The sequence below is a fragment of the Aplidium turbinatum genome, chromosome 18 (genome assembly GCF_918807975.1).
Source record: "Aplidium turbinatum chromosome 18, kaAplTurb1.1, whole genome shotgun sequence".
Lineage (NCBI taxonomy): Eukaryota > Metazoa > Chordata > Ascidiacea > Aplousobranchia > Polyclinidae > Aplidium > Aplidium turbinatum.
Window position 1 is genome coordinate 7,967,367 of NC_137489.1, and position 11,705 is coordinate 7,979,071.

At 36.5% G+C, this 11,705-nt stretch overlaps 1 protein-coding gene across 1 annotated transcript; it reads right to left on the bottom strand.

Moving 5' to 3' along the window:
• Positions 1–917: 917 nt before the first annotated feature.
• Positions 918–8,472, bottom strand: LOC145787872 (uncharacterized). Its single transcript, XM_082599710.1, has 6 exons — positions 8,330–8,472; positions 7,217–7,378; positions 6,007–6,180; positions 3,699–3,869; positions 2,354–2,438; positions 918–1,407 (listed from the first exon to the last, which is right to left on the bottom strand). Exons 1-6 carry the CDS (start codon positions 8,417–8,419, stop codon positions 1,394–1,396), a joined length of 696 nt encoding a protein of 231 aa, XP_082455836.1. The 5' UTR covers positions 8,420–8,472; the 3' UTR covers positions 918–1,393.
• Positions 8,473–11,705: the final 3,233 nt, after the last annotated feature.

An 11,705-nucleotide genomic window follows, 5' to 3' on the forward strand; every position in this document is an offset into this window, starting at 1 on the left:
GAAAAATAGGAAATGCAAGTTAAACAAACTAATTGCTTGTTATTATGAGTGTATGTTCTTCAAGGAAATATTGAACTTACAAATTTTGTATTGTCATTATGAGAAATGTTAATGTAATGCAGTAAACAATTATAACTATGCAGTAGCCTAGCCTATATGTAGGCTAAGCTACTTGACAATAATAGTGATCACACAAATGCATCAATCCTAACATAGCCTAAGTTATATTTTCTCACTAAATAGTCTGGTTTAAAACACAAAAGAAATGAACTGTTTATGTAACTTAAATAAACTTTCATCCTCTGTTGCACCATTATTTGATAAAATTTTCTATTGATTTAGGCTGAAATTACCCTTGCGCAATCTTAAAGCATTTTTTTAAATTTCTGGTGGAGTCCTACTAAACCCCCCTAGCGACTATTTGTTTGCTCCTCCGGGGATTTTGGGGTGGCTACCCTTTGCATGACCAGTCAAAAAAGTCTTCCACAGTTAAGCTTTTATCGTCAAGTAAAATTTAACTTAAACTCAATTTTATAGCAATTTCTATCGCTTTCGTTTATGACGTCACTGCATATTGTTTGGTTTCAAAAATCTTTATCCTCGGACTGACAAGCCTTTGATAGGTTAAAGAGGCTTTGAAACACTTACGCAGGGCTAGTTACCGAGATTGGCAGACTGAAGTTTCCGATTGTTGGTGCTGTTGATGGGAAAATTATTCCATCCAGTATCCCGCTAAGTGGAAGGTAGTCCTGCCCCGAGAGTCGAACCAGCGCCACGTAATTTTGAGCAGGCGTGTAACCACTGAGCTAACGGGGCGTTTTCCCTGTCGTTGTCACCCTACAGACGCCTACTCGAATTTCAATGCTCCCGATCGGCTGCTTTTATGAAAAATGTATGCCAAAAGAAAGACGCGGGAATACAATAATAATAACTCTAATTGCCACCAACATGTTACAATAACGATACAAAGCAAGACAATGCAACTGTATAGTTGTAAAGTAAGAAACCTGTTTAAGAATACCAACAAAAGCCAAAAGATTGGTTGAAAAAAACTTCACATAATAATTATTCAAGAGTAAACAACAAACCGAGATAGTGGATCAACCTATAAGCAACTTGAGTTTTGTATGCTCTTGCAATTTCACAAAAAATTTTACATGTAATTTTGTTAATATGAAGACTGAAGAGCTTGAATTGATAATGTTGTTTTAATTTAGCCAAAAATTTACTTATTCACGAAATAAGAACTTGACTTTGTTAAGCAACATATTAATTTAAACAAGATCACAAATATGAACAAGCCTATGCTGTTGCGTCACATGTTTTCAGCCTACATGACTGTAGGAGATCACAAACGCTTCTGAATGTCAAATCATCTTCATCCAACACAAGATCAGTAAAACGTTACTGTAAAAAGTAAAATAGTAGACAAACGTGATTGTGATCAAAATGTCTGGAAAGTTACGTGAGAATTTGATGAAACTTGGGGCATGGTAAGCAAGTCACCTATGTCATGTAACAAGAGGAATCAAGTTAAATGCATATTGACTTGCATATTATTGTAGTTTAAATATTGTTAAATAAATTGCAAGTAGTTTTAATTTAGCCTAACTATGGTAACTTACTATTATTATTAGTAGTATTGTGGAAGAGCTTGCTGTTATTTATTTAGGTCTAAATCAGTGGTCGGCAAACTGTGGGGCGTGATCTATCTACCATTACTTCAATTAGTCCAATCAAGTTAGTCAAGTATAAGCAGAATAAATCTACTTTGAAACACATTTCTTGCAGTTTTTTTGCAAGAATATCACTACGAGCAATGTTATTTCCATGTTTGAAAAAATGATGTGATAGGCCTACCTATATTTACAGTATGTTCAGAACTCTGTAGCCTATATAGCCTATGTATAGAGCTCTGGTCAGCCTGGCTTTTACTAACAATAATGCCAGCAGCGAGTTAGATTATCATTAGCCTATATTAATCTACAGTAGTACGGTAGCCTATCAAATTTTAAGAATCGATTGGATAGATTTGAGAGATTTGAGAGGGCTGTAGACCTAATTGCAATAGGCTTCAGATTTTGATTTTTTGTAGTCGTTCTAATTTCGTTTTTGACAATAAAGTGTTATAAAACGCATTTTTCTCCGTTATTTTGATGACCTATATTTTAAGCAAGTAGTGTATTAAAATATGAATAACAAACAAGCTATTTTGCCATGAACAATTTTGCTAAACGATAACAAAGTTTACCAACCACTGATTTAAGCTATTGCTTTAGGCTAATACTAAGTGAAAGCCCTAGTAGATATCTAAAACTAAGAGTAGGCCTAAATGTGTTAAGCTATGTCTCACTTTCCACTGTTTTGTTTTCCACAGTTTTTCTGAAAGCTTCAATATCCTTTTTAGAAATCAAATTTCCTCGCAGATCAATGTGATCCTACGTATGAAGATCATTTAGTTAATAGTATAGCCAAACTTGCTTGAAAAGCATTCACACCCCCCCCCCCCCCCCATCCCCCAAAGTGAATTATATCTTGCCCACTTCAAAAATGTGTTTAAATACTAATAGCCTACAACTTTTTAATATCATTCTAATTCATATTAAATCACTCCCAATTTTCTTTCTAGTAACCTCATGGCTTTTAGCACAAATGATTTCAATTGAGAGCTTTCGGGCCATATATAAAATCATCCAACTCAAGTTTATAGGGATGTGATTAATCCTGTCATCTGTTTAGGGCAATTTAAATCGAAAATAATAGGCTACTTAAATCGTGCGCTCGAACATGACGGCTGTCCGCAGTGCCTGTAGACTGAAATCAAACTCATATTTTCGATGTTCTGTGATCAAAACAAGACATTCAACAGGGTCAACAAAGGCTAGAAGGTTTTAAAATTTAACATATTGTAATATGACTTGGAATCATTGACCAGTTCAATGACGCGCTAGTTATGATCGGGCCTCTTAATCATTGAATATACGATCATAACTAGCGCGTCATTGGATTGATTAATGATTCCAAGTCATATTACATCACATTAGACTTTAGATTTAATTGCCAATCACGTTAGAAACTCAAATACAAATAATTTTCGTTGGGTTCCGTTGTCGGTCCTGATCAGGAGAATCGTAGGCATGGCCGCAATAGCAATAGAAAAGGGACAATCACTTATACAACTAAGCTACTAACTTATAATTATTTGGACATTTTAAGTTTTGAAAAAATAACGTAACTATGTTACTGCAGTGTTTGTCGCTGTCAATTATCCCACACACTGCAGTAAGCCTACATTGAACTGTTTAGTCACTTTATCAACTTCAAGACTTTGAAAATCTTTCGTAGGAATTTTAAACATTCCTTTTGGCATTTTCATCTTTTTACAGTATTTGAAACAATTAAAAGCAGGAAAAGTATTGTTAGTGTGATGTCCATTAGGCCTACACAGGCTATGTGATCACGACTCTAAAATATCTTCACTTAGCCAATCCTTGAAACGCAGTTTTGTACTGATTGGCTGTGTGATATCCTCCCTAGAGTTGGAATACGTCTAATAGGATCTATGATCTGATTTGAGATGTTTTTTGGAAAAAATAATTTTAGTTTGGTTAGAGTTGTAATAGTTAGAGTTGTATTTTGGAAAAAATAAATAAGTAAACAGAGATTATGCAACTGCGAATAGGTATAGAATGAGTTACCATCATTCCTTTCATCGCAGTAATTCCCCCTCCAATCTGTTTTAAAAGACTCGTTGTTATATGGCAATGGGCAACAACAAGTTTCCTGACGTGTTTCGCAAACATGAGTTCTCTGAGTAGTACGATGTTCACTACACCTAGATTGCTTCCTTTCAAATCAATCTTGTCGATCTGCAAAAATGCTTTTCAACATTAATGATAGCCTAGTTACTCAGGAGATGTAGTCAAATCGGTCACATTTTGCAAAAGTTTGCAGATTGTGCCAACCATTATTGCTAACAGCCTGCCTAAACTTTACAAAAAGCACATTTTATTTTGCAGTGTGGTGATGTTACAAGTTACAATCCGTTGTGTCACCTGGGGGAGATACTGAAAGATGAAAGATATGATTTTCGGCTGTGTCAACGAGTGATCAGAATCTCCGCAAAACACGCGCAAGTTTGACAACTACGCCAGAGGTCGCGACTGTGTGTTTGATTGGCTTTGGCAATACGCTTACTTAGGCTACAGTACACACTCGAAAGTGGACGTAAATATTGGCCTCTGTGCCTTTCCGTCCACTTAATGTAAATCGCTAGTCAGCGGACATAAGCCTGGTCTGGGTATGACACGAAAGATGGAAAATATTTTGATTTATTGGTTTATACGTTTGACAAGTTCCAAATCGAAACATGATTTTTCAATCTATGTTCTATCTATGACAGAGGTGACGAACCTGCGGCCGCGGGACGCATGCGGCCCGCAAAACATTTTTTTTTTACAATCGCTGATGCATTAAAGACAAAAGACATCTCAAAGCTGTTTTATACCTTCACCGGTACACCTTTCCTTTGCTATTTTCTTGCCCTAATTACTAACTTTCAGGGTTTAAAGTTAGAAAATAGGAAAGCTTAAGGTAAAGTTGTGAAAACACTATTCACCAACTTCACCTTGTATTTTTTATCGATTCCAATCTATGACGTCATGGAATTTTGACAAGCGCTCAGTCTTTTATTACTTTCATCTGTCGTTTGTTACTTTTCATGAATAATATCTAGAGTCGCTTCTAAAAGATTTCATAGTAGTGAAGAAGGGGTGTTCTTCCCGGCCATCAGCACAGATTTCATAGTAGATTACGATTAAAAAGTTGTATGGTCCGATAACTCATGTGTAATCGACAAAGTGGCCCGCGACCGCTAAAAGGTTCGTCACCCCTGATCTATGAGATTCTATATTCTTGAGCCCTAGTCAGTCGTCATTCCGTAGATTTTTGCTGCCGTGTTTACAGTTTTTAAATCAAGTATAGCATTTCACTCCGTGGTAAAACGATAAAGTAGGCTAGGTAGACGTGAGAAAACAGAAAAGCCTTAGCAGATCCACTTTTAAATCTCCTGTCAAGGCACGACTTCGTGCTCCCATTGGGTGTTGCAGGTAATTATTGAAGCTGTTTCAGAACAATTGCAAACTTGTGGTAACCACCAGGCACAAAAAATAAATTAAAAAAGATTACAAATTACCATTTTTAATGCTATGGCTTAAACTAAGCCTAGCTTTAAACTTTGCACTTTATGTGATAGACTCAAACAACAAAGCCGACTTATCTGATGCATTGCCACCAGGAGATGCGGCCACCGCTACTGATAGTATCTGACTGACGCTTTCTATGTTTTTGTTTTACTTTTTGCCGACTAGTGTTGATATAGATTTTTGTTTTTTGGTTTTTGAATCTTTATCCTCAGACTGACAAAGCCTTGATAGGTAATTCCTGGTAGTTTCGCATACTTGTATGTAGAGGGTCTATTGACGCAGGGCCGGTTACCGAGATTGGCAGAGTGAAGTTTTCCGATTGTTGAAGTGTTATTGCCGGGAAATTATTCCATTCACTAGGTGCTGCTGAATGGAGAGCAGTCCTGAAATGCGTTGCTCAAGCGCACACCCCGAGAGTCGAACAAAAAAGCTTTTTGCTGCCTTGTGGAAGCAGTATGAAATGAGAAAAGGACAGTTGGAAAACGCTCAACCAGACTGTTGAAAAACGATTAACGGTCTGACTGAAATTTTATAAATCAACTTGTCTTTGTTTTTTTTTTGTTTTTTTATGCTTGAATTATGCTAAAACCCTATGTTGCTGGGAGAAGACAGTCAAAAAGACGTTAAAATATATTTTTAGAAAAATTCATTCAAACAGTCACCAAAAGGTGGTAAATTTGGAAATATCTGCGGAATGTGACAAATCAAACCGTAGGCTATCTCTAAGAAGATATGTTTAATGTAGGGACAGTGGAATACACCATCCCTAGTTTAATGTTATTAAATCAAAGTCTTTACTCACTGTTTTGCATTTCATAATCTGAAGCCCTTCAATTATTTTTGTTAATTGTTCCTGAGTGAATTCGTTGTCTGGGACCGAAAACTTTTTTACTGGTTGACGCTTTAAAATAGCTTTTATCAAGATACACCCTTCAATTCCAAATGTACTAGCGTTGCGAAATGTTAAAGAGTGCGTCTGGAAGAAATCAAAATTAAATTGATATAAAACCAAAAACTACTCTAGCCTAGTGTAGCCTACCTGGGCGACCTATGTTTTATACCTCTGTGATGAATAATAAGAAATGCTTTAAATAGGTTTTATAAGGTGGTAGCTTTAAAGTTTAAACGTTGAACGTTATCTTTCTAACAGCTAAGGGAGGGTTAACTGAAAAGTTTAAAAATACTGATGGACAAATTAAAGCCAGAAATTTTGTTATAATTGCTTGCTCTTTTTCTTTTGAGTGGATCTCTTTCGTTGAAGTGGATAGTGCGACTTTACCTATAGGAGGCGAAAAGTGCAGCCAGTCCAATCACCTTCTTTGATCGGCCTGAGTTGAAATTGTCTTCCTTCTAATTTACAGCTCATATTTTTTCTTCTCAAAACTACTTTGTAGCCTACTTTGCATTTTTCTCGTTTGATAGAATGCTCACTCAATCAGACCAATGTGGTTTAATTCCAATGTATGTTTGTGTTCTTAATTTAGTTATTTTTATTTCTGACCATCACAGCGAAAACATCCTACATCAGGGCTACTCAACTGGCGGACCGCGGTCCGAATCCGGACCTTCTGGGTGTTGAAGGTGGATCTCGGGTATCCGGAAGAATAACTTCATTGCCACATTTTAGGGCCTCTTAAAACAGATTTCCATCAGAGAAAAGCAATTTTTTGTGATTATTCAAGGCGCTGGGGGCTTCGCCCCCCGGCCCCCAAATTCTTTGCCGTCTTCTCTGATGTGCGATCCACACAAGTACATTACAAAGAAACACAGTACATTTTTTTCTTTTTTTATTGCTTTGTTTGTGTCAGACAAAAATCCAAGATGTGTTACACACTACCTGAAAAGTGTTTTGGTGCTCGTGAGCTACTGGTTGTTTAATTTTCGTGGTTGCATGTGAAATATTCACCGGACCGCAAAATATTCAACTTGTCAAAATGGACCTTTGCTAAAATTAGTTGAGTAGCCCTGTCCTACATGTTAACATAGCAAAGTTCTATTGTATGTAAAAGTACCTGGTTTGAAAGTAGTTTACTTATCTGCTGAAGATCTTCTTTTTTCAGACAGCAGTCTCCAAAACGGATTGTTCTTAATGATTTTGTTTTAATAAGATTGAGGAGCAAACTTGTACCTCGTTGGTTAAGTTTAGCTTTTTCTCCCAATTCCAAACTTTCAGTCTGTTAAAACAAATAAGTGAGAATTCATATTTTATGCTGGTCACAGCGGTAAACCATACTCTCTTCGTGGGAAAATTGTAACATAAAGTTCCCAGATCCGTTCGTCTGCATGCAATGACCGAAAAGAAACACTCCTCCGAAAACGTCTATTCGAGAATTGTATTTCTGTAAAAAATAGCCTACTGGCTGTCGAAATTGGGGTGCAACGCAATACACCACTAAACTTGTCACTACAATGCAAATTACTTGGATAAAGACGGAAATTTCGTCCAGCTGGCAAGCACTAAGCAAACAGTTAAATATTCGACCACTCTTCAAGCAACAATTTTAAAAATGACGAGAATAGCTTGCAATATTTCAAACGCACGTAGGCAGCTACTGTGACGTAATAATGACAAGCCATTCAAGCACCTGCCCAAGTTTGGCTTACACCTGTTCAAGTTTGGCTTACACCTGTTCAAGTTTGGCTTACACCTGTTCAAGTAATTAAAGATTTAACGATGATGTAATGTTATGCTGCAGCTGAAATGTTTTAGCCTACAGGTCTTGCAAACGATTGTGCAATCTGCTCATTTTTAGAAATATTCCATTACGTAATACGCTAAGATTCAGTAGACCTGAACGGTTTTATATGATGTTTGATTTGGTGAACAATTGTCTGGAACATATGCTTTTTTAGTTAAAGATTTGCCCACTCTTTTTTAATGTTGCGAGTAAATAGAAAAAAAAACTACCGATTAAGTAAGTAGGCTACAACGTCGATCTTTCACTGCATTGCTTTTATCATTTGACTTAGTCCACCCAGGTAGTCATGGTCCTCCTCAGAAGACATTCTAGGTCAAAAACGCTCAAAACGAAACTATTTTTCACATTTTAAAGATAGTTCATTCTGAATTGATTCTATGCAGAAAAGAGACACAGATGCTTCTCAAAGTGAAAATACAATCTTACATGCTGGGAGAAGGCCTTCATTATGTCTTGTACTGCTTTGTGCTGAAGTGTAAATTTATACAGTTCTCTACTCCGAGTAACTCTAGCCATTGTATCTTCAGCGTCATCAGGCCAACATTTTTGAAAGTTTCCACTATTGCAATATTTTCATCTGAAACGTAGGCCTATTGTTATCTTAGAATTTTCTACAAGTTTCAATTAATGCATATAGGCCTACTGATGAACTCTCTACTATATTTTAAAATAAAAAGCATTTACTAATTCCCATATTTACAGTATGTCATAGCCTACGTTGAAATAATGAAAAATAATTATACAAGTAGCATTCATCTAAAAAAATGCCTAAATTTGGTAGTATAATAAAACCTAAAGTGAGGTTGATGTTGGCCTCATCAGGAAGTGCCTGATTTGCTGTAGTTACTGTACTTCTGAAAATACATTAGATGATTATATTTCTTAATTCTACAGTAGCTGTTAGCTTCATTCAATAGTATTAACCAGTGAGCACTGAGCAGGCTTATAATAATTGACCTTAGTCGACAAATTTTACTTGGCCTGAAATACTTTCTGCAACTTGTTGCTTTAAATGCTGATGTTCTATCGGTTGTAGCTTGACATAAGGTTTTACATGCATAATAGTTTTCAACAACGTAGCTAATAAAAAGCAATCAGTTGTTGTTATTTAACATCTTGTAATTTTAGGTCTGCATGAATAAAACACTAACGATATATGCTGTTTGATAACTTCTAGAAAATTGCATTGAGAAATTGCGGTTTAATAACAACATCTTGCAACGTGATTTAAAAGCTTTTTTCAAGACTATGTTTCCATTCAATACAGCGTTGGCGTGTCGGTGTAGCTTCTAATGTGGTTACGCATTTCCAGGTTGCTAAACCGTCTACAGAAACAATTTAAACACATTTGTGTAGGTATGATTCATCATGTTTTGCTTTTCAAATCCCAACCAAGCGCAGTGTCTGAACAAAAGTCACGAAAGAATGTCGGAAATTAGGCAACTGCAAGCCTACACAACATTTTGATAATACATCTATCGTATATCGAAAACAAACATAATAAATAGCTTATGGATAAACATTTTTTTAAGCATAGCTGTTTTGTTTACAAACTAAAAGCATTCACCTTCCTTAAAAATTTTCCTATAAAACTACGCTTAACAAGGAATAGCATACAATATAGGCTAGTAACTTAAAGCATAAACCAGGAATTGGCCAGATCAAGGAACACTTGACCAACGTAATCCAAGAATACCTTTCGATTCTGTGGCAGTGGCACCTATAGTGAATGCAATAGATCAATTTACAGGCAACACCACTTTACAACAAGCAGAAACTCTATTCCGTCAATCTTGATTATTGGGTCTGTGTAGGTCTAAGGCTCTAAGTTGTGCGAAAACTCTACAAGTGTGCGAAACTAACTTACTAAAACTAAGATTCCAAAAACACTTTCTCAGACTGAGGAGAAAAATACCCGTATAATCGACTAATTGATCAAAAGCGTATCTATTGAGTTGTGACATGAAGCTGGATATGTTTAATCTTATTTATTCTGGGGTAACTTACGGCATTTTTGTATATTTTTTTTGCTACATTGCATGTAACCAAAAATGGGCCTACCTTGTGATTTGACTTGAATTGGGCACAGGGATGTTAACCTGATTTTCCTGCAATCAATAATGCCTCTGGTCAAAGGTCAATCTGTGTAAACTAGCCTACATATAACGCATAGTTTCCTGAGCTACTCATTGGATCAATAATAAAGAAGCAATGTCATAGGTCTTCTCTCTTCATATCGTTTCCTTTGTCTTGTGGTGTGCATAGACTTGTGCATCCGGATTTCAAATAAGTTCAGTTCCTCTCGTCACCTGCGTCGGTTGTCATGTTGCCTATAAGGAAGGCAGGTAGCTGTAGATTGTGTTCAAGTTGTGCCTAGAGAAATGTGCTCTTACACAGCGCCGTCAATATGAACTTCTGCCTTCACGTGTAACTTCAGTCTTCACTGCTCATTGTGCAAGAGTAACATTTTGGAGTGGGTTGGTCAACGACTCACATTCGTTCCAAAATTAAAAGATTCTCCCCAAAAATATTATTGTACTTCTCCAAAATTTTCTTTTTTCACTAAAAGTCTTTCAGATCTGGCCAGCCTCAACGCGTCTACAAGTAAGCCAGACGAGAAATCAGAGTTGTCACGTGGGTGCAGAAATGACAAACTTAAAAAGTTGTCGATGCAAAACTGAAAAACATGCAAAAATTTGAATTTGTCAAATTTACATTCGGTAAATAACTAGAAACTTTGCTTTGTAAAGGATTTTTTTGTGGGAAGAGGAAAAGCTCATAATAAGTTTAAATTGGAACGAAAGGCATTTCATAGCTTTCGTTACTAAACGTATACGGCCCAGTTAGCTCAGTTGGTTGAACGCCTGACTTCATGAATAAAGAAGCGTAATGATCAGGTTCAATTCACGGGCTCTGCAATTGAGCAACGAATTTCAAGGACAGCTCTCCATTCAGCGGCACTTAATGAGTGGCATAATTCGCAGATAACACTTCAACAACAAGCGAGGTTTACTTTGCCCATTTAGGTAAACGACTCTGTGTCAGTGGTTCAAAGCACCTCCCGAAAGTAGGCTAGCCTATGCAAAACTGCTAGGATTAACCTGTCAAAAAGGCTTTCTCAATCCGAAAATAAACATACCCACAATCAAATGAAAAATGATGAATAGGACTGTTTGATAATCTCGAGACATCAATTTTTCATTTTGGTGTAGCCTATTTGATTGATTGGAGTTTTTTTTATCTTGCAAAGAGTTGAGCAAAAAACAAAATTTATTTCAAAACTTTTTCGGTCATAAAATAAAATCGATGCGGAAAGTCCTAAAAAGTTGTAGGCCATATCATTACGATTAAAAGAATTAGTGCTGATAAAACCCTTCTTGCTTAAGGCTGTTCAAAGGATTTTTTTTGTCGAAAAAAATGCTTTTCATAACTAAACTAAATAGTATATAAAATTGCAAATTCTTTTTTTGAACAGTTTTAGTTGAAACAATTTATTATTTTTTAAGACGTCGTAGGTTAGGACAAACAAGTACGCAAGTGCCACTCAGACTCCATCGTAAGTCGTAACTGCAGTGGGCTACACAACCAGTAGCGTTGACACAACCAGTAGACCAGTAGCGTTGACACGACGATCCAGGAGGTACTTTTGGACCTGGGCCAAGAAGTTGGAAGAAACCACCGCGTATTCTTTGAATATACTGCAGTGAGATTTTCTTAGAAGTATCTTACTTTGGATCCTGAAGATCTCATTTGTACCGGGCCGAAATTATGGTCTCAACGGCCCTGGCTACAACATCTTACT

Excerpts from the sequence above, each read along its gene's own strand:
- LOC145787872 (XM_082599710.1), bottom strand. The coding sequence starts at position 8,419 with ATGGCTAGAGTTACTCGGAGTAGAGAACTGTATAAATTTACACTTCAG. Across the intron at positions 7,379-8,329 it reads TGAAGGCCTTCTCCCAGCAT|ACTGAAAGTTTGGAATTGGG; the intron begins GTAAGATTGTAT and ends TTGTTTTAACAG. Across the intron at positions 6,181-7,216 it reads GTAAACTACTTTCAAACCAG|ACGCACTCTTTAACATTTCG; the intron begins GTACTTTTACAT and ends GATTTCTTCCAG.